General features: G+C 44.8%; 2 protein-coding genes across 6 annotated transcripts in view; one reads left to right on the forward strand and one right to left on the reverse strand.

Annotated features, from left to right (window-relative positions):
• The first annotated feature begins 1,946 nt into the window (after nt 1-1,946).
• On the forward strand, nt 1,947-9,993 carry PEF1 (penta-EF-hand domain containing 1). 4 transcript variants are annotated; one of them, XM_089478423.1, is made up of 5 exons: nt 1,947-2,038; nt 4,435-4,717; nt 6,089-6,244; nt 7,711-7,854; nt 9,016-9,993. In XM_089478423.1, the coding sequence occupies exons 1-5, from the start codon at nt 2,012-2,014 to the stop codon at nt 9,243-9,245; spliced, it is 840 nt and encodes a 279-aa protein (XP_089334549.1). In that variant the 5' UTR covers nt 1,947-2,011; the 3' UTR covers nt 9,246-9,993. The 4 variants fall into 4 exon arrangements, with proteins under 4 accessions (XP_089334549.1, XP_089334548.1, XP_089334550.1 ...); XM_089478422.1 differs by lacking the exon at nt 1,947-2,038 and adding an exon at nt 2,059-2,660; XM_089478424.1 differs by lacking the exon at nt 1,947-2,038 and adding an exon at nt 2,059-2,307.
• An 11,463-nt stretch (nt 9,994-21,456) lies between these two features.
• LOC149305017 (tubulointerstitial nephritis antigen-like) overlaps nt 21,457-27,772 on the reverse strand; it is a 31,639-nt gene continuing 25,323 nt past the window's right edge. For both annotated transcript variants that reach the window (XM_089479506.1, XM_089479505.1), the window contains exon 12: nt 21,457-27,376. In XM_089479506.1, the coding sequence (XP_089335632.1) occupies nt 27,230-27,376 (147 nt within the window). In that variant the 3' untranslated portion in view covers nt 21,457-27,229. The remainder of the gene's footprint in view (nt 27,377-27,772) is intronic.

The raw sequence follows: 27,772 nt of genomic DNA on the forward strand, positions 1-27,772 counted from the left end.
TGCAGCAACAGCTATGCCTGGCATCCAGCTTCATCCCTATTTTTATGTAAAATGCAAGCAGATTTGGGATTAGATAGGAATAATGACTGCAATAATGGGATCTTTTCACCCTAAACCTGAACGAAAGGTGGCTCTGTAAAACCCTGGTGGGTTATCCTATCTCAAGGAGAAGGAGTTCAGTTCCTTAATTTCTTCGTTAAAGGGACTGTTGTGAAAAGAAGGCAACTGATCGCCTGGTTTGCATTTCAAGGTTTATCAGGGTGTTGTTTATTTTGTCCAAGTATCACAGAGTTGGATGAAATGCCAAGGACCATCCAGTGAAACCCATTTTGCCATGCAGGAACTCTCAATCAAAGCAGCCCCAAAAGATGGCCATCCAGCCTCTGTTTAAAAACTTGCAAAGAAGGGGACTCCATCACTCTTTGAGGTTTCAAACAGCTCTTACTCTCAGGAAGTTCCTCCTAATGTTTAGGAGGTAGCTTGTATCCATTGCTCTGGATCCTATTCTCTGGAGCAGCAGAAAACAAGCTTGCTCCATCCTCAGTTTAAACAAGGCCATCATATCACCTTTTAACCGTCTCTTCTCCAAGCTAAGCATCCCAGCTCTCTAAGTCATAGAGATATCGAATCATAGAGTTGGAAGAGACCACAAGGACCATCCAGTCCAACCCCATTCTGCCATGCAGGAACTCTCAATTGAAGCATCCCCATTGACAGATGGCCATCCAGCCTCTGCTTAAAGACCTCTAAGGAAGGAGACTCCACTACACTCCAAGGGAGTTTGTTCCACTGTCGAACAGCCCTGACTGTCAGGAAGTTCCTCCTAATGTCGAGGTAGAATAGTTTTTCCTCTAGTTTGCATCCATTGCTCTGGATCCTATTCTCTGCAGCAACAGAAAACAAGCTTGCTCCCTCCTCAATATGACATCCCTTCAAATACTCAAACAGGGCTATCATATCTCCTCTTAACCATCCCTTCTCCAGGCAAAACATGCCCAGCTCCCTCAGTCGTTCCTCATAGGGCTTCATGGTTTCCAGACCCTTCACCATTTTAGTTGCTCTCCTTCGGACCAGTTTCTCCACATCTTTTTTAAACTGTGATGCCCAGAACTGGACACAATATTCCAGCTGGGTCCTGACCAAAGCAGAATAGAGTGGCACTATGACTTCCCTTGATCTAGACACTATACTTCTATTGATGCAGCCTAAAATCGCGTTGGCCTTTTTAGCTGCAGCATCACACTGTTGACTCATGTTCAACTTGTGGTCTACTTGGACTCCTAGATTTCTTGTTAAGTCTTATTAAGCCAGGTGTTCCCTCATCCTATATCTATGCATTTCATTTTTTTTCCCTGCCTAATCGCAGTATCTTACATTTCTCAGTGTTGAAATTCATTTTGTTACCTTTGGCCCAGCTTTCTAATCTATTAAGGTCCTTGTTAATTTTTATTGGGATTGAAGTCCAACCAACTCCAACAGCTGGAGGAACAGGGCTGTAAATAATCTTAAATCCACTTTCTTTCTCTCTCATGTTTTTTCTTTCCCCTTCTGTGCTTAGAACTGCCTTGTTCTTTTCCATTGGGAAAGGCTTTGAATGAAAGGAAGGTTATATAAATCAGTATAACTGGGGGATTATGGGAGCTGCGGCCCAACAGAACAACTTCCCCTCCAAGCTGTTTCATTTAGTAATTTATTTATTATTGTTTATTATTTATTTTTCTCTTCAAAGAAGCCGCCTTTTATCAGTTTGATTGACAGCTCCCTCAGCGCAACTCCCACTCTTCCCTCTCAGAGAGGGAAACAAAATGGCGGTGTTGTTCTGCCTCTCCTTTTATACTCCTCCGCACTCGGTTAGCCCCGCCCACGGCGCGTGACTGACGGCGCCGCGGCGGCCAATCGGAAGAGCCGGTGGGCGGGGCTAGGGCGGCGGAGCTGGAGCCGGAGGGGGCGTGGCCATAGAGAGAGAGAGAGAGAGCGAGGAAGTGGGCGTGGCCCAAGCGGGAGACCTTCCATGGCCGCCAGTTACCCGTATGGACAGGTAAGGGAGCGAAGGGAGCGCCCCGAAACCGCGGGGGCCGACGGGAGCCATGGGCCCACCGGTTGCCTAGGCGACGGGTTGAGGCCTAGCTGCACCCAAGGAGCCTGTTTTGGGAGTAGGGGGGTTCGGGAAGTAAATAAAGGAGGAACCAGGAAGGGTTGTTTTAGCTGGAATTTTGTCACCTTCTTGGGATAGACAGCTTGGGGCACAAGTCATGCTTGGGATTTGAGGGGCTTTGTGGGATGTTTCACCCCATATGGAAACAGGAAGTGGGTGTTCAAGCTGGAGTGACGTCACGACTTGGGGTGGTGATGTCATATCCTGGATGGGGACATGGGGTGACGTCATGGTTGGGATTGTAGGGGATGCATTCTGGGATGTATAAGCCATATATATGCATTTGAAAGAGGATTCTGGGAAGCATGAGCCATGTATGGAAAGGGGGTGTTCAAGCTAGAGTGACGTCATGTGTTGGGTTAGTGAGGTCATATCCTGGATTGGGACATGGGGTGACGTCATGGTTGGGATCTGGAAGGGAACTGGGGGTATTCTGGGAAGTATGAGCCATGTATGGAAAGAAGAAGGGGGTGTTCCAGCTGGAGTGACATCACATCTTGGGGTGGTGAGGTCATATCCTGGATTGGGGTATGGGATGACATCATAGTTCAGATGGGGGGATGCATTCTAGGAAGTGTAAGCCATATATGCAAACAGGACGCCATACTTAGGATTTGAAAGGATATTGGGGCATTCTGGGAAGCATGAGCCTTGTGTGGAAATAGGACCAAGGAGTTCAAGCGATGTCACGACTTGGGGTAGTGGTGGCATATCCCACATTGGGACTCAGGCTGATGTCATGTTTAGGACTGGGGGGAGGGCATTCTGGGAAGTATGAGCCATATGTGGAAAGAGGGAAGGGGTGCTCCAGCTGTAGTGACATCACATTTTGGGGTGTTGAGATCATATTCTGGGTGGTGCACATGATGACATCATGCTTGGGATTTGAGGAACCTTGTGGGATGTATCAGCCATATATGAAAAGAGGAGGGAGTGTTCAAGATGGCTAGTGACGTCACATCTTCAGCTGGTGAGGTCATATCCCAGATTGAGGTGCAAGCTGATGCCAAGAAGACTGAGAGGTGATATGAAAGCCATTTTCAAATATCAGTTGGACTATCCCATGGGGAAGACTGGTTTTCTGCTGCACTGGAGGCTAGGACCCAAAACAGTGGCTTCCAGTTACAAGAAGAGGAAATGCAATGGACAAAAATTGGGAGGAACCATCATAGAATTGGAACACACCCAAGAGCCATCCAGTCCAACCCCATTCTGCCATGCAGGAACTCACAATGAAAGCAACCCCAAGAGATGGCCATACAGCCTGTTAAAAACCTCCATAGAAGGAGACTCCACCAAACTCCAAGGGAAAGGACCAGAAGGTTATGGCCTCTCCTTTGCTGAAAGTTATTAAACAGAGGTTAGATGGCCACATCTCAGGGATGTTTTAGTTGCAGGTTTCCTGGACTAGTGGTGACCATTGGTTCCCTTCCAGCTTTCCCCTTCTGGGATACTCTGTGGTAACATTTTCTACTCCAAGTAGTTGTGGGGGACTTGGCTTCTTCCTCTGTGTAGTAGAGGAAGGCTCCAGGGTGTTGGGGCAGTGATGCCAGCACCTGCTCTTGTGGTTCTACCTGTTGAACAAGTTAAGTAGAGAACAGCGGTGCTTGGCGCTTTGGGAGCACAGTGGTAGCCATGCACCTTGCACATAGTTTATTTTTTCCACAGCCTTTTGCCCAAACACAAATCCTTTCCGCTCTGCTTCTGACGCCACCACCAGAGTTGTGAATCTTTCACGCCTACTGATGCAAGGCGTTTTCCCTGTTTCTCTCCAGCAAAATGCAAGGCAGCACATTTGGGTACAGCAGGAGTGGGCACGCTCCAGAGGGCTGAACCGCTGGATTTTTGGATGCTCTGGCAGATCACGACTGTGCTGACTGAACAACTGGAAGTAGCATTGCATTGCTCCCCTGTGGTCTTACATTTGGGACTGTTTGCGGGAGGAGATTGTGTTTGCACTTTCATGGTTGAAACACACAAATGCACACACCAACAGTATTTTTAAGTGCACCACAGTGGCTTTTTATGTTAAAAAAGCAAGGGGAGGGTATCACCGGCATTATATTTTTACTGTGGGGTAAGGCCTACACAGTTCCCACATTCATGGTATAGCTCCTGTTTCTATTGTGATGTTTTTGGATGAGAAGAGAGCAACAGGATTTTTTTTTCTTTTACCTAAACCCTTTGATTCAAAATGCTGGGAGTCATTTTCAGTGGCTCTCCTCATGCCCATCGTTCCTCTCTGTTCCTCTGTTTCTCTCTCTGTTCCTTTCTCTCAGGGTTACCCTGGATCTGCAGGACAAGCTCCAGGCGCTCCTCAAGGGGGCTACCCTGGGAGCCAGTATGGAAGCGGGATGCCTCCCGGGGGTCCCTATGGTGGGTCGGCCCCAGGTGGTCCATATGGGCCACCAACTAGTGGAGGACCTTATGGCCACCCTTCCTCTGGGACTCCTGGCGGGATGTATGGAGGAGGCCCAGCCCCAGGAGGACCATATGGACAGCCCTCGACTAACCCATATGGTGCCCCTCAGCCCGGACCATATGGGGCAGGAGATCCTGGAGGTGAGTGGTAAAGTTCCTGTAGCTCTTAGGATGGTGATGTTTTTGTTTGGATTGGTGGCCATGCGTAACACCAGCTGAAGTGTGTCAAATGGTAATGAATGGCCAGTGGCAAAATGGTGAGTCAAGGGGGGCTCTGGTCATTGCATTGAAGAGAATCTCGCCCTCCGCAAAGACCAAACAAACAAAAAGACATACACAGACATAAGGTAGATTTATGTATGTGTGTACCACTAATGGGATGGTAGCCCTTGAAGGTTAGTAATGGTTTGCGAGGTTGTATAGAGTGTTTTTGGAGCAGGCATCCTATTATCCCCCTCCCCTTAAGAGGAGTATGATCTCCAGAAACCCTGGGCTTTGCCAGAGTTCTTAGCACTCACTCTCTGCTACCTGTGTACTGCTTCATAGACTCAAGTCATCCGTCTTCAGCATCCATCACTTAAAGGGCCTCTCCGTGTGCATCTGGAGCCCTTGACGCATGCAGGCATTGTACTGCAGGGTAGGCAAGACAGTCGCTTAATTGAATTATTCATCTCCATTTAGAATGACACTCAGGAAGGCATCCCTCTTGCATTATTTAAGGTTCCAAGGTGGGAACGGAGGAGCCCTGAAGCGGCCACCCTGAGAGGGGGAAATAAAACTTTATGGCTGTGCATCTGTCTCCTGTAACAGGCTAGCCCTTGCATCCTGCTGAAACAACACAACTTCCGCATGTTTGCTCTCCACTTTACAAACTATCTGTGGAGTTCTCCATTCATTTTCATTCTCTGCTTGCAGATTTTGTATTGCAATTCAGATTTTTGCCATAGGATTAATATTTTGGATATTAATAGGAAAATAAGAAGCACAGAAGTAGGTTTTCCAGAAAAGCAAGGTTGACCAGAGTCTTGCCCAACCTCTTTGTAATCCTTCTCTAGTGCAGCCAAATCCTCCTGAGCTTCAGAGAATTCCCCTTCCTACATGCCCAGTAACTTGCAAGCCTTCTGAGCTATGCCGTGGTTGTGAGTGTTGACAGGTACCTGCCATGTCTTTTGAGAGCGGAACGTTTTTAAAGAAATCATTTTCAAGAGGGGGTTGCTTTAATTGTGTTGTCTTCAAAGAGTTTTTTTCATTGTATTCAATTGTGTGTGTGTGTGTTAAATTGTTTTTAGTGTTGTGTACAGCTTAATTCCATTTTAATGTTGCTCTCTTTTTTGAAATGTTTCATCTGTATTGGGTTTGCTTTAAATTCTCCCAGTTTCAGGGAAAGGTTTGATATAAATGGAGGAGGCGGAGGAGATGATGATGATGATGATGATGATGATGATGATGATGATGATAGTATTAGTAATAATAATAGCAATGGGACAAATGGTTTGCTGTTTCCCCTTGCAGGGAACATCCCCCCTGGCGTGGACCCCGAAGCCTTCGCTTGGTTCCAGAGCGTGGACACAGACCACAGCGGTCACATCTCAGCCAAAGAGCTCAGGCAGGCTCTTGTCAATTCCAACTGGTCCGCCTTCAATGAGGAAACTTGCATGATGATGATGAGTGAGTCTGGATTGAGGAGATTCGTTTTTAACTGGTAGCACATGTGCTGGAAACCTCAAAGCTGGACTTCTGCAATGTGCCTTATGTTGGGCTATCTCTCTACCGAGTTTGGAAATGTCACTTAGTTCAAAACATGCAAGACTGGTTATTAGTACATGTAGGAGTGATCATATTACATCAATATTAAAATTGTTCCACTGGCTGCCAGTTAGTTTCCATGCAAGGTATAAAGTATTGGGTGTTACTTTTATCCCCCTGCATGGTTCGGGCCCAGGTTACCTATGGGATTGCCTTCCCCCATATAATCTTCCCCATAAAGTCACATCATTTTGGAGAACATTTACTTCAGTCAGCCAAAACCAGGCTAACAACTGTTATCCAGAGGACATTTTCTTCAGCTGTTCACAGATTGTGGAATGACCTGCTGGAGAAGATTTGTCGACTGGATGCACTCTCTTGAGTTTGAAACCACAGTAAAGATCAGTACAAAATATCTCTCACAAAGTCATTGATTGTCTGGAGAGATCAAGCTCTAGAGATGATTTTCTGCTCGTTCAACCCTTTTCAGATGTGAGTTCTCATAGGTAGAAAACTGGGAAACAGGATGGATGCGTCATGATACCCTGGGCCTTTCCAGTGGCCAGTGTGATCAATAGTGGGAGCCCTTGCATATCCCAACATAACAAACAGTGTAAGCTTGGAAGTCCTCCTTGAAATTTCACCTTGGTCTTGAACACATGGGACAGCCTTGAGCAAGCGGCTCTTCTCTCTGTCTCACCACCACCCTTCCCCAAAATTTATTGTGGAGAAATGACAGTGACCCCTTGGGAGGACTGCCGCATAATCTATGCACAGAGCATTGAACAATTTGAAATGAGCTGCATAAATGCTAAGGGTGATTATTGCAATCTAATTGTGGTTGAAGCTCATGTGCTGTCACGCTTGCCTTCCTTGAATGGAGCTGTATATCACATTTTGCTATCACCATACAAACGGGTGGGGGGAGCACTTGCTGTTTTGTCTTCTGTTACAGCAGCTGGTAGCGCAAGACAAAAAGAGTCAATACAAGTGATAATTTTTTTTAAAAAAAATGCTGTAACAGTAATTCAGTTTAAAAGTCATGGCCTGCTGTTAAGTTGTGGCACCGTTCCTAAGGGACAATTTCCCAACTGCAACATAGCCCCCAAAGGAACCCCTGTAACTTGTCACTGCTGTCAGAAAAATGGCATGTAAATGTGCTTTAGAGAAGAACTTCTTGGCACTTGTAGCACTTTTTGGCTCCTTTCTTCCTTTGGTCCGATGGATTTTGAAACACTCCTGGATCCTCAAACCTTGATCAACCACAGGCAAAAGTGGAATTAGGTGCCTTTCTCACACCTGCTTCTCTTCCCAACCTTAAAAAGCAGTGCCTTCAACCATTTCCACCGTTCAGTGCCCTTCTCTCTCTTTCCTTCCTGTCTTGGCAGACATGTTTGATAAAACCAAGTCTGGGCGGATGGATCTCTATGGCTTTTCAGCCCTGTGGCGCTTCATCCAACAGTGGCGGAATCTCTTCCAGCAGTATGACCGCGACCAATCTGGATGCATTAACTGTAATGAATTGCACCAAGGTAAGACCCCAGAATGAGGAAAGGGATTCTTGGTGCTCAGGAAAATAATCACGAATGGGACAAGCTGCCATTAAGACTAGAGCTGTTCAGATTACTGTTTTCAGGCCAAGAGGCTGTTCCAAGGCAATCCTGAATCAGTTGCTGTTTCTTCAGTGATTGGCAGCAACCAAACACTCACCTCTCCAAGCTTTATCTTGCCAAGTTGCACTGAGCAGTCATAAATTTTTCCACCTGCTCAGTCCAAATCTTCAACAACTGTTAAGGGACTTAATCCCATAACGCATTAGGAGAAGAATTCAGAGATGTACCCATGTGAGTCTGGAATATCAATATGCAAAGGAGTCTTGTAGCACATTCGAGATTAATTGAGCAACAGAAGTTGTAGCATAGGTTTTCACAGACTTGGTCTACTTGCATCTGAGGAAGTCTAATGGAAGCTTCTGCTACAACTACTTTCACTCAGTTAGTCTCAAAGGTGCTACAAGATCCTTTTGCATTAGGAGAAGGATATGATAACACCTGTTAAATTGGGGGCTACGTGAAGCTATCTTAGTTTAGATTTGCATCAGACTGAACTACCGTTATCTGTTTCTTACTGAGTGTCTGCCAAGGAAGTGAACCTCCAGCATCGCAGATAACAAATGTGGTTGAACCATGTCTTGTGAAAGTCATATGGCTCTGTGGGGAAGGACCGTAGTATGCTAGGAAAGAGCCCTACCTGAAATCCTGAAGGGATGTTCCCATTCAGTATAGACTGAGATGCTAAACCAATGAAATGACTTTAAGATGGCTTCCTATTCCAATTGATGTGATTGACTTGGCATGGTTGAACTGACTAAAATTGAATGTGGATGCTTGAGACTTGATGGTTGAATGTAGAGATGAAGGGAGATCTGCTATAGGAGGGTCTCATCATGGTTAATGGCTAGGATGGATAGTAGTTAACCCAAACCTCTCCAGGAATCTTAATGTGGTGAAATGTGGTTGAATGGAAAAGTTTAGCAGGAACTGGTGGGGGGGGGCGGACATAGAGTGTTTTGCCTTGCCTTAATGCCGCATTTGGGAAGTCAGCAGTGCAGAGAACACTAGAGGTTTGCACCTATGGCTATATGAATCTCTTCTCTATCTTCTGATCATTTCTCTCTTTTGCCATTCTGCTAGCTCTTTCCCAAATGGGGTACAACTTGAGCCCCCAGTTTTCCCAGCTGCTGCTGTCCCGTTACTCGCAGAAGGCCACCAACCCTGGCATCCAGCTGGACCGCTTCATTCAGATCTGCACACTGCTCCAGTCAATGACCGAAGCATTCCGGGAGAAGGACACGGGCATGACGGGCAACGTCCGGCTCAACTATGAAGACTTCCTCATGATGTCAACCACTCGCATACTGTGAGGACTTTCCTTCTGGGAGAAGAAGGGATAATGATGGCAGTCTTGCTGGAGACTGACAAAAGACCCAGAAGGAAGAACTAGTGAGAAAAACAGTTATCTAGAGGGCATCTATGCTGTGAAGGAAAATGATTTTGTGTATGGTGGATACTTTGGGATGACTTCTTTTGACGTGGTTGTATGATTGATTCCCAAGAATCTGATGCCCTGTGTAGCCACTAACAGGCAGACAGCAAACACCAAGCCAAAATGTCAGTGCCATGGCCTTGGACAATGGTCACCACAACTCTTTCCCTAAAGGAGTCTCCTCCTTTGTCCCTCAGTAAGATGAATCTTCATCCCACATTTTAGGGTTCTTATGGTTGCCAGGTATTTGGAAGAGACCTTCTTGCTCCTGAGTTTTCTTTCTGGGGTTTGTCATCAATCACGAACCGCCAAAGTAGTTCTGGACATCCATTCCAAGTTCAGCTCCCCCTCTTTGCCATTCAATGATAGTAAGAGCATGAGCCAAGATCTCTTTATTATTTCTTGGCGGTCCTTTCTCTTGGAAGTTTGGGTGCTCCTCTCCCTCCCCTGGTTTTCCCCTTGCAGTGCTAAAGTACAACTGCTGACTTGCCAACAGCTGATTTAGTTCCCTCTCTCCCCAATTGCCAACATTTTGCTTGTGAGTTTTGTAGGGGCCAAAGTCATAAATTACAATGTGTCAGTCTATACCTAGGTAAAATGCTTCAATAAAGGACCCAGAGCACTGAGAGATGTGTTTTGCTCTTTGTTTTCTGCATCATAATTCTACAGAATCTTGTGTAAGCAAAAAAAAAGAGATGAACTAATATAAAACCACCCAAGAAAGGCTAAGCTATTATTAAGATTAATAAAATATACTTATAAGCAGATCATCCAGCAAATCTGCTGCTTGGGCAGAAATGTATAAAGATGACCCATTCGGCAACCGGGTGTTCATGGGGTGCAGTTTCCATCATCCTTCAACAACATAGCCATGTGAATTGCAGTCCCAAAAATATCTGGAGGGCTGTGGGTTGTCGTTTTCTGGAGTGAGTGATGCCTTTGCTTGCTTCCATTTCCAGTCTCTCTTGACTTGGAGGCGACATGTTAAAGATAGGCTTTCCCCTTGGGATTCTGTTGGAGCATCAAGGCACCATCCTTGCGGGTGAAATCTTATGCCCCATTTTATGCAGGTGGACTGGGTTCATCTGGACAATTTATTTCAAAAATTGCAGATTTTCCAGAAAGACGAAGCCAAGCAGCCCAGGAAGAGTCTAGGTTTGACTCCTGTCTGGCTCACCAGAAATAATAATGATGATAATATGATAATATTTATTTATATCCCGCTCCTCCGAACGATCGAAGCAGCTTGCATTACAATAAACCAATAAAATACAATATCATAACATTATAACCCTACCCCTCCCATCAGTAATAATAAAATACAATTAAATTATCAATTATTAAAACAACCATTAATAATTAAATAATTAACAATTAGCGCAAAAAGTGAATGTTTCACTACTGGACCAACTGCTTAAAAACAGCTTTCCTTTTAGAGAAGAGGAACACACTATGTTCTATGTACTATGTACATATGTACTCTGTGCGTGTGTGTGTGTGTGTGTACTATGGGTACATGACCAGCATTTGGTGACATTTGCTGTAGTTGAGATATTATTTATCAGTTGATGGAATTCATTCTGGCCGATCACATATTGCCATTTCCATTACTAACACAGAAACTTTGGCTGAGTAAAGATGTCCAACCTGCCAGTCTCAAGATGGAGCATTTCCAAGCATGGCTGGCAGGCCTCAAGTCAGATGACATTTTTTGTGTCTTCTCAATTTGGAGCTTCCATCAATGTCTTTGTGAAGCTGAATTCCATGCACCTGTAGTTGGGAGGGTTTGTTTATTTGTTTGTTTGTTTTCTGGAGAGATGATAAACGTCTCTCAAATCAGTTTCAATACCTTCTGGATAGGAAATTTCACTGCTATGGAAACAGCAGGGAACTGTTGCTGTAATGTCTTTTGCAAAAACAAACGGGCGGAGGGGAGCGAGCGGAGGAGGAGGAAGCCACCATGCAAATGATGAGATTAACTTTTAGCTTTGGAAGAAAATTGGACCGCTAATTACCCTTTTTGCTCTTAACGAGCGGCTTCCTCATTAGGCACGGTGTGCAAACCCAGCTACAGCGCCAAGCACTTGGCTTTCCTTGTAGTCAGAGGAGCTGCGCGTTTAGCATAAAATCGCTGCATTTGCAACAGAGCAAATAGCTCCCACTGGTGTGTTTCCAAGAAGTTGTGGCGGTTTACATCTCGGCTTGCCAGCTGTGGGTTGTTTGTTTGTCACTTCCCTGCAGACGTACGTCAAAAAGCAACCTCTTGCCTGCGTTTCTCCTCCTCCTCCTTCTTCTCCTTGGCTTGGCCCAAAAAAGGGGGATTTGAAGTAGCAAAAAAATAAGAATAAAATAAGAATAATACAGTCTAAACCAGTGGTTCCCATACTAGGGACCACTGGTCTAAACTGATCAAGGAGAGAAAACATTGGGTGGGTGGAATTAGGCCTGTAGACCAGGAATGTGGTCCCACATCATGTGAATCTATGCACTTAGGGAAGTGTGCAGTTTTCTGTTGAATGTTTGTCATTCTCTTCTTTCGGTCAAGGTTAGACCATGGTGGCCCTGTGTACCAGATGACCCCCCAAACTTCACTTTTATGGCCCCAAAAGCCCCCAGCTTTAAAATTTTGGAGCTGTCCATCTCCAAACAACATAGAAATCCCTCCCCCCCTTGCATAAAAACATGCAAAAATATCCACACGTACCCTATATGTACTTAATGTTTATTAAAATACTTATAGCAACAACAGCATCCTTGTGCTGTAAGGGACGGTTAAAAATGGATCGACAGATCACCATTTTAATTATTTACTTTTGGAGCAAGCATGTGGCCATCCAGATGTTGTGGCACATCAGCTCTTAGCAGCCCTTGCTGCATTCTTCAGAATTAACATGGAGAAAAATACCCAATTCTCAGACTGGAAATTGTTATTAAGTGTCCATCCTCCCTTTCATTCTGCTGCGGAGTGTCTTCTTAGTTTTAAAGTGTATTAGATTATCATGCATCATCTTGAGATCTGAAATGAGGATCACAGACGTTCCGAAGTGAAATCAGGAACTAAAAGCAAATAGAAAAGGAGCTCGGAGAAGAAGACGACAGAGGAAAATAAATAAGAGGCGCGAAAGAAGTCTAATCATCCCTTTTGCAACTTACTGGGATTAGAATATTCACTCATATTTTGAGAAATTGGTTGACTGAATTACATAGTTCTTAAGTGATTAAACCTGCGTAAAAGTAAAATCATTTGGGGCAGTTTAGAAGAGTTACTTTCTTCAACTACAATTTCCAGAAGCCCCCGTTGGCTGGGTAGTTTGAGAAAGTAACTTCTTCAATAATTTGCTTGCTTTGTGATTCGGATCCGTCGTTCCCACTTATTGAACACGCTTCGGAATCGATTCTTTCCAAAAGAACCACCAAAGAACTAGTGTCAGGAAAGAGCAGAGCTTTTTGCATTTGTCTCGCGTCGTCACGTTTGAAGCCAATCGCAGTAGGAACGGAACCGGTTTCGAATGGGAACGAAGGTCATATAGCCTGATCGGCAATTTGCTTTAAATCATAGTGGGAACGTAGCCATAGTTTGTGCCCAGCTTTCTCCCTAGCTGGAAACGAATGGATTTCTGCTCCAGATTCGGAGCAGCTAAAAGCACAACTTTGGCTATTGAAAAAGGAAACTTTGCAGCCTCAGCTGTGCTTTGTGACCTGTGGGTGGCCCTCTCTGGCTTGCTGTATCCATCACACCGAGGCTTTTTGCAGCGAAATTCTGCTTAAATCTGCAAAAAAAAAGGAGGGAGTGGGTGGGAAGGAGCCTAATTCCATCTGTTATGCAGCAACTCCCAGCCAGAGATCCTTTGAACCCCATTAAAGAAGGACCTCATTTCCTCGCACTCGGCCCTCAAGCTGTGGCCACAGAATGGGTTGTCATGGAAGGATGAGGCTGATAAGAGTCGCAAGCGCTAATGCCAGGTAGAAGGCAGCAAACGCTTTCCATGCGCTAGCGTTTTCGGTGGCCTCATTTGCAGAACGGTTGTGCTTCTAATAATTGGAGAAGAAGGGGGGTATTTTAGGCTCTTGGCTTCTATAGCATGCAAATATGCCTCTCGGTCCTGCAATTCTAGCACAGGAAATTCAGCAAAAAGACATGTTGGATTTTTGTCTCCCCTGAACCAAAAAGGGGATATGATTAAGATTTTATATTACGAAATGGGGAAAGATTTGAATTGCTGCCACTCATTAGTGAATTTGTACCGCAAATTTAAGGACGAAGCAAAGGGAGGAAAAATACATCGTTCAATGAAAAAGTAAGATGCGCTAAAAATCATTGAACGAAGTGTTCCCCCTCCAAAGTATAGTATTTTCAAATAATAGGTCAACACATAGCATAAGAAGCACATAATATTAAGAAAAGCATACAACACAATAAAGAAGTTGCAAAGCCGAGTCGTAAGCAAAGACATTTTGCAAACATCGGCCAATGTCATACTCTCCAAGTGTCCCAGTTTGGCAGAGGCATTCCCAATTAATCCTCTGACTTTCCAATTTTTCAGCTGCTTTTAAAATGTCTCAGTTTCTCTCTCCTTCTCCTGCTTTCCTCCTTCATCCTCCTTCAGTTGCTGCAAATGGAGAGAGTCCCCACTTGGAAATAGAAATCCACTGGGTGACCTTAGGTCAGTCATTGTCTCTCGGCTTTAGAAGGAAGGCTGATGGCCACCTGCAAACCAGGTTTGGATGGCAGTGCCTTTCTCCAGATTTTGGAGGAGCTGTTCCATGGATCTCCTCACATGGATATTGTTGTTGTTGTTGTTGTTGTTGTTGCATGCCTTCAAGTCATTTCCAACTTATGTCAAGACCCTAAAGCAGTGATCCCCAAACTCTGGCATTCCAGGTGTTTTGAGCTCCCAGAATCCCAGACCAAGGCCAATGTCAAGATGGATGAGGCTCCTGGGAGCTGAGGTCCAAAACACCTGGAGGACCAGAGTTCACTGCTCTATGGCAACCCTATCACAGGGTTTTCATGGCAGGTTTCTTCAGGGGGAGGTTGCCATGGCCATCCTTTGAGGCTGAGAGAGTTTGACCTCACCCAAGGTGTGGGTTTTGCGGCCAAGCTGGGATTCGAACCCTGGTCTCCGGAGTCATAGTCCAACACGCAGACCACTACACCAAGACATATGAGCTTTAAAATCTGCACTTGTCTTTTTCCCACCGCCTTCACAGGGACATTTGGTGGAAATGCAGGTGGGAATACAGGTCAACGTCTGACCCCAAACTTTGGAATTCCCTCCCTAGGGAAGATAGGATGCCTCCTTCTTTGTTTTCCTTTTGATGATGGGTTAAAATCATTCTTTTCCAGCAAGATTTTGAAAAGACGGGGACTCTTCCTCTCGCTTCCCCCTTTTCTCCTCCGCTTACTTCAGTCCCTGCAAAATGAGTTCAAAATACAAAAGGAGTTTGTCCTCCTCTCAGGCAAAAGCAAACTGCTGCAGCCCCTCCTAGCTTGGTCTGTTCTTCCTCATTAATAACTCTTGCTGTTTATTGTATTTTATTTTTATCCCGGCTTTCTCCCAAAGCGAACAATTAAAATTATAAAAGTATTTTCCAAAATCGGATTCTGATGTTGCGGCTGTTGCTTGACCAGAGCCTGATGCGCATGTCCCAGTTTTCCTCTCTGTTAAATGTTGGAAGGTCCCCAATCTCCAAATTAAATCCCATTCCAGACAGTCGTTTCTCAAGTTAATAGCATGTGGCTTCTTATTGTCTGTTCCTTTTAACTGTGCTTTGGATGGGTTTTTCTTCCTTCGCCTGCTCCTGGAACTGAAAATTAGTGTTTGCTCTTCCTCTCTATTTTCAAAGAGGTTCATATTTACAAAGGGGGAAGAAAAAGCAAGAGATACATTTTCTAGGCTATCGATCCCCCACCCCCCCAGTGCTCAAAGAATTGCTGATTTCAGGCTTCTTTGCTTAATGGGATCATCATTTTGGGAGGCTCGGGGCCACAGCCTTACATTTGCCAGAGACATAAAGCCGGACCATTTGAGCCGGTAGCTTAAATGGATTTGAGCAATGTCAGGAAGTTTGGACATCAGAGAAGGACAAATTGTTTGCTGGCGGGGAGGGGAGATGGATTGGGAAAGTGTAGTGAGTTAAACTGGAGCCTTAAGACAGCCAAAGAGAAGCTGTTTGAGTTGGTTTTAGCATCCCTTTGACCTTTCCTTAGGGAAATCTTGCAAGGTACCGAATTGTCCCTCTATTTTTTTGCCTCTTCCTTGGAGACAAAGGAGTATATCACACGGGGCTTTTAGGAGCTCAGATCCGGGATGACTCCTGGTTCAGCTATGCGACTTCACATTGTAACATGAATGTTTTATCACACCTAGTTGCCCTTCCATTACCCTTCCAGGGCAGGGGATGATGGGATAGCTCGCTGGGGGTCACTGAGGCCAGGGTTCGGATGCAGGAGAAGGCAGGGGATGATGGGATAGCTCACGGGGTCACTGGGGCCAGGGTTTGGATGCAGGAGAAGGCAGGGAATGATGGGATAGCTCGCTGGGGGTCACTGGGGCCAGGATTCAGATGCAGGAGAAGGCAGGGGATGATGGGATAGCTCACTGGGGGTCACTGGGGCCAGGATTCAGATGCAGGAGAAGGCAGGGGATGATGGGATAGGTCGCAGGAGGTCACTGGGGCCAGGGTTCAGATGCAGGAGAAGGCAGGGGATGATGGGATAGTTCACTGGTGGTCACTGGGGCCAGGATTCGGATGCAGGAGAAGGCAGGGGATAATGGGATAGCTCGCTGGGGGTCACTGGGGCCAGGGTTCGGATGCAGGAGAAGTCAGGGGATGATGGGATAGGCCGCTGGGGGTCACTGGGGCCAGGGTTTGGAGAAGGCAGGGGATGATGGGATAGGTCACAGGGTGGCAGAGAGGATGAGATGGCATGAAGGAAGAGGAGGAGGATGGAGGAGCAGGACGCAGGGGGGCAAGGGGGGTAACATCAGAGTGATCCTCCACACCAGACCAATTTGAAGTGAAACTGAAGTGAGCTTGAAAGCGAATTCTGTGAAGTCACTTTTTCCCGATTTTACCAAAATGAGGGGTCACTTTGGAATCACTGCGGAAGCACCTCACAAGGAGCTCCCATAGAAAGGAATGGCATCTGATAACACATTCAAGTTATAACGTGAATTCGCATTGTGGACCCACAGTCACCCCAGATCTGAGCTCCAAAATCCCCCCAAAAGCCCCGTGTGATATACTCCATACTGTTGTTTGGGGCAGGAAAGTCAGAAGTGCATCCTATGGGCCAAAGGAGACCTTTGAACTCTCCCTGCTTTGTCAAGATATATATATTTTTTTTAAATTAATTTTTAACACAATCTAATTTGCAAGCAAAGCAAATGTACATTCAGAAAATAAAGAGGCAGAAAAGATAAAAAGGGGGTGGGGTGGGATGAACATATTAGATATTAGATATATTAGACATATATCTAATGGGCCATAAAGCCCCGGCCCAGAATCCTAACCGTATTGAAATGAAAAGGGGGAAATAATGTTATTGTACCATTATAGATCCAATTGAGTAATCCTGCTACGATCACTAAAACCATAACCACAAATTATTATAGATTTCTTATTGCTCAAAAAGTCCATAAACAAGTCTCATGTCTTTTGAAAAAGTCTTGAATTGGATTTTCCCATAGAAACCACATTAATTTGGGCATTTGGACTGACTCAGCAAGCTTAACCATCCGTTCTTCTATCGCCAGTGCTTCGGTCCATTTGCAAGACTGAGCAAACAATATCCTTGCTGCTGTTCTCAGATATCGAAGAAGCAATCATACTCTCCAGTCTTTAATCCATAATGCCTAACAAAAAACTTAGGGCCCATAACACTTTTCAGGCTTTAAGGTGCCTTATGGTCAGAGACGCTGAGACGCTGAATGTTTTCTTTTTGGGACTACAGTTACCAGAATGGCAACTGGGACTTGTTAGCTTGGAAATGGCACTCTAAAAAGAGCAGCTTCTCTTATAGGATGTCAAAAGCTTTCACAGACGGTATCCATAGTTTTTTGTGGGTCTTTCGGGCGATATGGCCCTATTCTGGAAGACTTCATTCCTGATGTTTCATTTGCATCTGTGGCTGGTATCTTCAGAGGTTGGTGGCATGGAAGTGAAGGGGTATATACACCTATGGGACCCTTGGTTTGGAAGTGGTTTGCATGTTTGCACCCCACCATTAACATAAAACCATTTCCTACCAACCAAGGGTCTCATAAGTATATATGCCCCACTCACTTCCATGCCACTAATCTCTGAAGATGCCAGCCACAGAGACGTCAGGAATGAATTCTTCCCAAAGATGGCCACATCGCCCAAAATACCTACAAAAATACTATAGTTTCTCCTATCTTTGCTCTTGGTTGATCAAAACCAATGGGGCTACCAAAGGTTCCGCTTCCGTCTGCTTGTGTCCTAGGGCTTTCTTCTAAAACGTATGCCTTTTTGCCTTGCAGGCCTGCCGATATTTGAAAACCAACATTATGACAATTGTGTGAAATCATGGCCTGAAGGCTGGGATGTGAGGAAGGAGGTAGATGAGCATCTCCTCTGCTTTTGAGTCAACTCCACTTCTCATTACATGTTCATCTTCAGAGGGGTTTGAACCCCACATTGCAAGATACATTGCTTTGGACCCTCAAACTCTCCTTTCTCTTCTCCAAGAGAGACATTTGGAATTATGGAGAGGTTTTCAGTGGGTTTCTAGTGCCATCTCCTGGACTGAAACACAACTGCATTTTCTCAAGAACAAGGATCGTTTATGGCCTTATGCCGCAGGTGGTTGTGGCACTACAAATCCCTGGTTAGCAAAGAGTTATAACTTGCAAAATCTGGCATGCAAATGTGCAACGGTCAGTTCTGAAGAGCAGCCTGTCATCCTGACAGTCCTTGTAGCTACATCTCAAAGGAGAGTCCAAAGATAGATAAATGCAAGCATTTCTAGTAGTATTTATCTTCACCAGGAACAGGTCTTTTGTAAAGATCATGGGTCTTAGCATTACTAAAAAACCTACTCCTCAATAGAGGCCAATAGGCAAGTGCCTATTCAGCTTCTAGCCCCCACTTCAACCCACATTTTGGGTTACAATGGGGATCAAGGGCCGTGTTTGCACTGCAGAAATAACACAGTTTGGCACCTCTTTAACTGCAATGCCTCAATGCTATGGAATCCTGGGTGTCTTTTTGGTCCCCTTTACGTTCGCTTTATTTTCGCGTTATTCCTGTTTTGCAGAAACGTTGTGTGAAAAAGCTCCTGCAGTTGCGGGGCTTTTCTGCTTCTAAAATCCCATCTGTGAGCGGGACTTATCTAGTGTGATAAGGTCCTTTCTTGACTTTGAGGTTAGCTTCCTCAGTTGCTTTGTACGTTTTGTTCTGGTTTGCTGGTCGGGCTTTAGGATATTCTTCTGTTTCTTGATCCAAATTCTGGTGTGTGACATTACGCTCGGATGTCCTATCTTTATTTTTTTCCACATTGGTCTTCCCATTTGATCTGTGAACCTGTTCTTGACTGTCCTTTCCATTTGGAAAGGACAATCCCTTCCATTTGGAGGCAGCTCAGCATTGGCCCCTACAGCTTTTGGTTCATTCGGTCCCATGCTGGGCAGTCTGGACGGATCAAATCTTTTATTTTATCCCTCAACATGCATCCAGAACTTAATTCTTTTGTTGTGAAATGTGGAATAGTTTCACCAACCCAAACTATTCTTTGAGATGCCAGAGCTGATTGCACATTGATACAGACTTTCTCAAGTCTGACTGTAGTATATTTTAGCATATATCATTTTTAATAAACCTTGTCAGTCTCCATTGTTAGTCTGCGGATGTCAAAACCGTGCTGCTGTCTTTTAAGTTTGGTCTCTTCTCAAACTGTCTTCCATTTCACACTCAGTGAAATCACATTTCTTTTTAAAAATGAGTAAATAAATAAAATATGAAGTTGCCATTCATAAATGCAACACTGACGCTATCGTGGGCCCTTGCACTTTCCCAGCGTTGACAGAAGGTGGCATTCATTCCTTACTCCCATTATAGGAAAGCCTGCAAACAGGTTTTGCTGTGGTTGTTGTTGTTGTGTGCCTTTTCAAGTCCTTTCCAATTTATGGCAACCCTAAGGTGAGCCTATCACAAGATTGTTGTTGTTGTTGTTGCAAGGTTTGTTCAAGAGGAGGGTTTGCCTTTGCCTTCCTCTGAGGCGGAGAGAGTGCGACTTGCCCAAAGTCACCCAATGGGTTTCCATGACCAAGCCAGGATTTGAACCCTGGTCTCCAGTCCTAGTCCAGTGCTCAAACCACTCCACCGCTCCGGCTCTCACACCAACCAGTAGGACTAACTAAATTTCCCTGTGCGTGTAAAACCTTTATACAGTTAGCCAGAAGTCTTCTTCAGCAGAATGGATGGTTTTGGGGGTCAATTTTTTGACTAAAATGTCTAGACTTATATGTAAGTATATACAGTACTTCCTCAGATGCATTTGGAACAAGTCTAGGAACGCTCATGCTGCCAACCTGTTCCTTTCAGTGAGTCCCAAAGGTGCTACAAGATCTCTCTACATATTATTATTACTATTGCATCTAAATGCATCTGAGGAAGTAGGCTTAAGCTTAGGAAAGCTCATGCTGCCAACTTCTTTCTTTCCGTGAGTCTCAAAGGTGCTACAAGATCTCTCTACATCATCATCATCATCATCATCATCATCATCATCATCATCATCATCACTATTGCATCTAAATGCATCTGAGAAAGTAGGCTTAAGCCTAGGAAAGCTCATGCTGCCAACTTCTTCCTTCAAGTGAGTCTCAAAGGTTCTACATGATCTCTCTACGTACTGATCCTACAGATAAGCATGGCTATATCTTTGAATTCAGAAAGAAAGTGATTTCCCTCCCCTGTCCTTCAAACACAAGGAAGTCAAAAGTCGCAGCCGGCTGGAGTGGTGTGACGGCTGCCCTGGACTTTCCTGGCAAGGGGACCTGGTGTGAGGAAGGTTTTTCCAAAGGTTAACAAGTCCTAGCAAAACAGGAAGGCGGACAATGGCCGGAGGGCCCTTATCTCTCCAACCAGCTTTCCCAAGTGCTGACCTCCTCCAACCCTCTCCTTGACCCCAATGGAGATGGGGGCTAAAGTGGCTTGCAGAGATCTCTATTCAAAAGCCATCTCCTTCCACAACACTGGATCCAGGGGAGTGAGATAGACAGGAGTGTAGCTTTGGGATGTGGACAATATTCGGGGATTTCTCTTCCCTATTAGGGAGTTTAATCACACAGGACGGATCCTGTGCAGAAACTTGATTTAAAGTGGGGGGGAAATGTTCAGGATTAACCCATACAGAAATGAAAAATACCCCGCAGAAGTGGGTAGTTTTTCAGATGACGTTTGCACCAATGAAAAATAACGTGATGTTACTCCAAACACGACGTCGCCAAAACCCGTTCCTTTTTATTTTCAGGAACTTCCAAAACTGTGTTATTTTGTTATGGGGTTTTCGGACTATGTGTCCATGTTCTAGAAGAGTTTATTCCTGACGTTTCGCCAGCATCTGTGGCTGGCATCTTCCAACAGATGCTGGCGAAGCGTCAGGAATAAACTCTTCTAGAACATGGACACATGGTCCGAAAAACCCACAAAAAAACTATGGAAGCCTTCGACTCCGAAAGTGCATTTTGTCGACTTGCGTTCGGATTAAGGGTCTGCTTTTGTTTAAAAGCTTATTATTTATATATTTTGAAGTTGCAATTTTATTTTAAAGACGTGTTATCCAGGATTGTTTTTCTTCTCGATTCTAATTCCCTTTCCGCGTTAATGAAATTTGCAGACTCCAGTGCCTTTGGGAGGACTCTCCGCCTTGCTCTGCAGAAGCCGCGAGACAGTGTCTCTGCACCAACGCTTCCACTGGACCCATTACGCAAGCTTTTAAAAACTGGAATTTAATAGATTTAAATGGTGCAAGCAGAGATACCGATATTCAGCATAATAAGGCCCAAGAGACCGACAAGGGATGCAGTCGGGGAGTGTGGAAATGAGGCACGCCGAGTCCTTGCCGGTGTTTCTGATGCACTTTATTTACAAATAATAAGAAGCGAAATAAATATTTTAAAAAAGGCTCCCAGAAATACGAAACCCTTCTGCGAAGACAAGATAGGAATTATTGCTCCCTGTCTTTGGATATGGATTTAGTCTCTGCTTGATCAGAGGCAGCTTCTTTGGAATGTAAATCATAATTTGGAAGGGTTTTTCTCTTTCTTTCTTTTCCCATGCCAAGCTTTAGCCACATGAATAACATTTACTAACAGACAGGGAGATTTTTCTCTATTCTGCATGGATGGAAAGGATATTTGAAATGATGCCCCCAAAAATGGTTCCAAAAATGTACTTCTCAAATTTGCACCTTTTTTGTGCAGAACCTAGAATTTTCTGCAGCATTTTCTGTGCAGAAAATATATCAGCTATTTTATCGGGAGAAATGCTGTTTGCTGCATAGAAATACTATCTGCACAGGTACAGCATCTTCTTCTGCCCTGGAAATATTTCTGTCCAGAAATCATTATTTTTCTCTTTACTTCCTGCACCAATACTTTTGTTTTCAGCACAAAAATGTATGTGCAAATTCTGAACGGAGTTAAGTCGGTGCACGGTTTTTGATTTACAGTACTTTCCTGGAGCGGGGAGGGGGAAAATGTTAACATGACTCCTTTGAGAATGAAATTAGCAAAGAATTGCATCCCTACATTATGGAAACCACATTTTAGATCGTGTGGCCTTCTTGAGGTTGCTGAACTACAAATCCCAGCAGCACTAAGCAGTGTAGCCAATGGTGAGGAATGATAAGAGTTGCACACATCTATAGGGCCACAATGCTTTGCCCAAATCTGGTGGAGATTTACAGGTGCATCTACATGTGTCTCACTTCCCAGATTGGAAACTATAGGTCCTTATCAAACTACAGTCCCCAGGAGTTGTTGGGGGGAATGCACAACTATTAAACTGGTATACAGAAACTGGGGGGAAAGGTGTTATAGATGTGTCTGTGTAGTATCACTGCATTTTTGTGCTTGCTTGGTCTACAACTTGCACTAACACACCCATCTGTTGTTCAGTGCATGCTATGCTGCACACTGAAAATAGACCTGTAGCAAAGAGATAATAAAACTGCCAACTTTGCAATGTGAAAAGCAGTGGGAGTTTTGGAAACCAAGATAACAGATAATTTACTTCTTTGGACTACAGCTCCCAGCATCCCCCAGAAGATCATGGCAGTTGGGTTTGAGATGTGACTAGTCATGTTTCAACCTGCACCGGTTAATTCAGCCACCCTCTTATTTTAAGCTGAATGGGACAAGTAAGTAACAAAAATCCTATAAATTTACATATGAGCCAAGCATACAGGCAGCAGAGGTTGAATCCTGAGGTCGAAGGGTGGCTTGCAATAGACAGTAGCTAGAAGATCCCACAGAGTGCTCTGCTAGGTATAAAACTCCCTGCAAGAAGAAAAGTAGCACCACAGGGACAAGCCCTCCATGATTTCACAGGTGAAAAGTGGGATACAGGTGGCCAAGCAACATCAGAATGTGGACATGAAGACAAAAATTGTTAATGACAAAGAACAGATAAGCTAGAAGATACTGCAGCTTTATTTTCCCTGTCAAATCTATTGGAAAGGGTAAGATTCTCCTATCTCTCTTGTCTCATCTCTGCTCAGCTGAGTGCAAGCTATTTGCATGCCTCCAGAGATTTCTAGACTGCAGCTTCCATCATCCTTCAGCACTGGCAGTGCTGGCTTGAAATGATGGAAGTTGCAGTCCAACAATATTTGTTATTGTTGTGTACTTTCAAGTCATTTCCACCTGATGCAACCCTAAAGCAACCCTATCATGGGGTTTTCTTGGCAAGATTTGTTCAGATGAGGATTGGCATTGCAATCCTCTGAGGCTGAGAGAGTGTGACTCGCCCAAGGTCTCCAATAAGTTTACATAGCCAAAGTGGGATTTGAACCCTGGTCACCAGAACCAAACTGACCACAGCTGCTATACATGGAGAGTCATAGAAATAGTCTTCCAAGTAAAGGCAGAAAGAAAGACAAGACTCTTCATTTAAAAAACTAAGTAGCAAGGAGAAGAATGCAAGTCTTCCCTTCTCCTTGAAATGCCAGTGCTCTACATACAGTGATTTTAGCTTTCAAACATGTATTTTTGAGCAGTCAGCAGACTGCAGTGGTAACAGAGAAAAGTCTGATCTGCACTGCAGAAATAATGCAGTTTGACGCCACTTTAACCGCCATGGCTCAGTGCTATGGAATCCTGGGATTTGAAGTGTGTTGTGGCACCAGAGCTCTCTGACAGATCTAGGAAGTCCCTATTTACACAGAGATGCCCTTGATACGAAAAAGGTTTTTGAGGCTGGGAAATGGGGACAGAGCTGGGAAGGAGAAAGCCAGGACGCCTGCAGTCTCCAAGTGCTTTCGGACTAGCGTCCGGGACATTCACCCCAAAGTCTTGTTGCTGCAGCCAAGCATAAATATGCTCTGCCTTAATGTGTGCACTCTGTGTCCACTTCTTTCACAGGAACGGGAACGGCACCCTGTTTACACTGACACTTGTGAAGCTTGCAAAAACTGGGCGCGACGATGTCTAGCTAAAGTCCCCTTTCAACAGCGCCGGGTTCCTAACAATTGCTCTGTTAAGCCCAGGGGGGATTAACGCACCAAAAAGACCCCCTGTGCATCCTGAACAGGGGGCACAGGGGCAGGCCTATAAAATCCAAAGGGAAGAAAGGGAGACGATGCATGGGACAGAGCAAGGCAGGGGGAGACATGAATGCTTTCAGTACAGATAATACATGGGCTGGTGCACCCGTTCCTTCGCGTCAGCAAAACGCCACATTAGTAACAGGGATGTAAAGTCTTGACTATTTTCATCCTTCCATGTAAGGACACATAATAAACATAGTTTTGTCCTGGTTGTGAGAGAACACCAATATTCTTCTACAGTATTCCCTCTATATTCCAAAAGCCCCAAAGAGTTGCAAATGAAGATGCCAGCCACAGATGAAGGCGAAACGTCAGAAATAAACTCTTCTAGAATATGGCCACATAGCCTGAAAAAACCCACAAAAGACTATGGATGCCGGCCACGAAAGCCTTCAACTTCACAAGTTGCAGGTGAATTAGTCGGCGGAGCAAAACATATCCGGGTTTCTTGCTTTTTGCACAGAAGTCTGTGCTTTCTGCAAAGAAGAAAGGCTTCCTACACAGAAGAAAAGTTTCCTGCAGTTTTTCTGTGCAGGAAACCCTTTTTGGGCACAGGAATTCTGTTTTCTGTGCAGAAAACCAAAGTTTTGGTGCAAGAAAAATGATGTGTTTTTCTATGCAGAGTAACTCCACTGCAACACTTTGGAACATTTGAACATTGGGAGAAAATTATGCAAGGTTCTTGCTCATCCACCTCTCTTCCCAACTCTCCAAAAACCAGTTTTACAACCTGGGAAATGAATATTCTTTCCATTCCTAATTTGTAACAGATACTGCAGGGGAATGAGAAAGCGGTATGAGTTGTTTTTTAAAGGTTGGAGGGCAAGAGAAGAAAGTCACATGAAGTCTGCAACGGTAACAGCTTCAGACACAGGTTTCTGATCTTACGGAGAACCAAGCCAGGAACCAGGCTTAGAAGAATCCTTATTCCCTTACACACACCTTTGATAGGATTGTGGAAAGGCTTCCTCGTGTTTCCTTGTTTGGAAAAGATAAGAGCCAGCATTGTACGGAGAAAGAGTGCTTATATAAACCGGCTTGCAGAAGGTGGAAGCTTGGTTATGGATAGCCGCAGGTGATACGATGGAGTTATTGTCCTCCATGGGATGCAAGATCACAACATTATTGTTTCAGAGCAAAGCAAGACATTGTAAGAATCACAGCACCCCTGTGCCGAGTTCCTGTTTCTGCTTCCGGGAACATGGAGTACAATTTCTCCCCTGTGATAACAACATACTAATGCCTAGTATGACATTTCCCTCTGTACTCCTGGCATCAACACTCTGTTTTTCTGCTTCAGATCACTGTTGGTCACTAGTAGGGGCAGGGAAACATTCGTCTTACTGGTGTCAAGGGCCCAGTGATGGAGAACTAAGGCCAAGGACTGTTTACGACATCTGTCCCCGTATTTGTTACAAAATGCATCTTCTCTCTCCTCTGTTGATGGTTTTTGCACACTTGGGAGTCATGTGTCGAGTTTGAAATCCCTGTGAAACTCATTCAATCAGAGCTGATAGAGAAGCAGAAGAAGCATTCACATGCAGGGGAACAAGACCTCTATTATACTGTCCTCTACTCTCTCCAAAACCTTTGTGGGTCTTCAACCTTCACTACCAGTGACCATCAGGAATCATCAGCTTTGCAACCATTTAAAAATGAGCTTTGCAGTTTTCTCCATCAGTCAGGAGTGGATCTGGTCTAATCTCCACTGGAGAACTAATGCCGTGTGATACCTCTTTAACTATCCTAACTCCATCCTATGAAATTCTGGGATTTGCAGTCTCTTGCAGCACCAGAGCTCTCTCTGACGAAGAAGGCTATATATATCTCACAAAACTACAAATCCCAGGATTCCACAGCATTGAGCCTTGGCGGTTAAAGTGGTGTCAAACTGCATTATTTCTCCAGTGCAGATTGCCATAGCCCAAGATTCTACTCCAGTGTCGGCAATTCTATCCACACTCGGCCCCAGCCTTAACTTTGCTTGCTTTCTCCATAATTGGACATGTTCATTCCTGGATTGGAAGTCCAACAATGATGGACTCATCTAGGCAGTTGTTTAAATGCCTCCTTCAAATTCCAGCAGCTATGGCTGCCTCCTTTCTCTGTTGCAATTTGGAGTGGTTCTTCCTCTTGTATGGGCATAGGATAAAGCAGTCCTCCTCATGGAAAAAGCAGAGATTAAGGTAAAGGAACGGGAATAAAGAGTGGCTACTAGGGAATAAGAAACTTTGGGAGTGCTTGCAAGAGTGAACGTATGGGAGTTATATCTGTGAGGCCTGGTTGGGTTTGTGTGGTCTCCATAGGGACTTGCATATGGGGAAAAGCACTTAGTGGGAGGTACCTGAGGTATGGAAGAGTTTGACATAAGAGGAGTTTCCAACTCGTAATTGAAGAATGGCTGAGCTTTAAAAATTCTCCAAAGTTGGCTGCTCCTTCATGAGGACATCTGGGAGAAGGTCATGTCTGAGGAACAAAGATGGCTGGAATGGCTTTGTTAGGAGGAACCAGTGAGAATTCAAGGGATGACAGGAGACATACATAAAACAAGAGGCTAACTTCTCCTCCCTTGAAGCTGATTCTTCAAATCACCTTGTTCTTAAGAAATGTGGTCCCCCTTGTTTGGTGGTGGTGGTGGGGTCTCAATATGGTATTCTTTGTTGGGTGTCTCTTTGACGCACTGGTTTTGAGCATGAGAACTAGTTCAGGGATGATGAAGACCCAATGACTATCCCATGGTCCCTTCTGACAAAGCTTCCTTCTTCACCACCATTTTGTTCTCAAGAAGATTCCAGCCATTGAAGGAAGGGCCACCAACGCCCATTGCAAATCCCGCACCTCAAAGCACAGTTTTGAGGCATAACCTGGCACTACTCAGGCCTCAAAATGGTGGCCAAACCTCATTCCCTTTAGAGATGGACACAGTTGGCTGTGGAGTGTCATATGGCTGATCCAGATCCCAGACCTCTTTGTTTTTTTTGGAGACGAAAAAGACAAGGGCAACAGGACAAAAGAAGTTCTCTCTGGTGACCCGATATGAAGCGGAAAGTGGGCCCTCTCCAACTTCCTCACTTCTTGTGGTGGTGCATGTCTTCCATGCCAACCCGGCCCCAGACACCAACCACAAAAGTCTCGATCTCACATTCGTTCTCGCCGCGGGCGATGCGGAAGTAGCCATTCTCACCCCAGTCCTTGCCCCAGGAGTTGGCAGCAATCTGAAGGCAGGGAGATAAAATGGCAACAAAGACACCATTAACCATAAATGACACCCAACACAGTCATGTTTTAATCTTTATGCAGGGTTCACACATGCACACATTGGTCAGAATCCTTTAGGAAGCAATGGCAACTTAGAGTTTTCATTTCAGTAAGGCCAGCCCGGTAAGGGTTTGCTGCCACTTTGGGGGTTGCCCTAGACCATTTTTAACAGGTCCTTAGAAGCCTCACCACACATTTGCAGTGTCCTGGTCTCACAAGGTTTTGCAGTCCCTAACAAAAAGGACATAGGGCAGCAACCGAGGTGGTAGCAAATAATCCATGAATAATCAAATCCACAAAAGTCAAACCCACAAATGTACGTGAATTTCTGGCCATTATTGGTGAAGAAATGG

The sequence above is a fragment of the Sceloporus occidentalis genome, unplaced genomic scaffold (assembly GCF_023333645.1).
Source record: "Sceloporus occidentalis isolate IW3139 unplaced genomic scaffold, rSceOcc1.0.p SCAF_13, whole genome shotgun sequence".
NCBI classification, from domain to species: domain Eukaryota; kingdom Metazoa; phylum Chordata; class Lepidosauria; order Squamata; family Phrynosomatidae; genus Sceloporus; species Sceloporus occidentalis.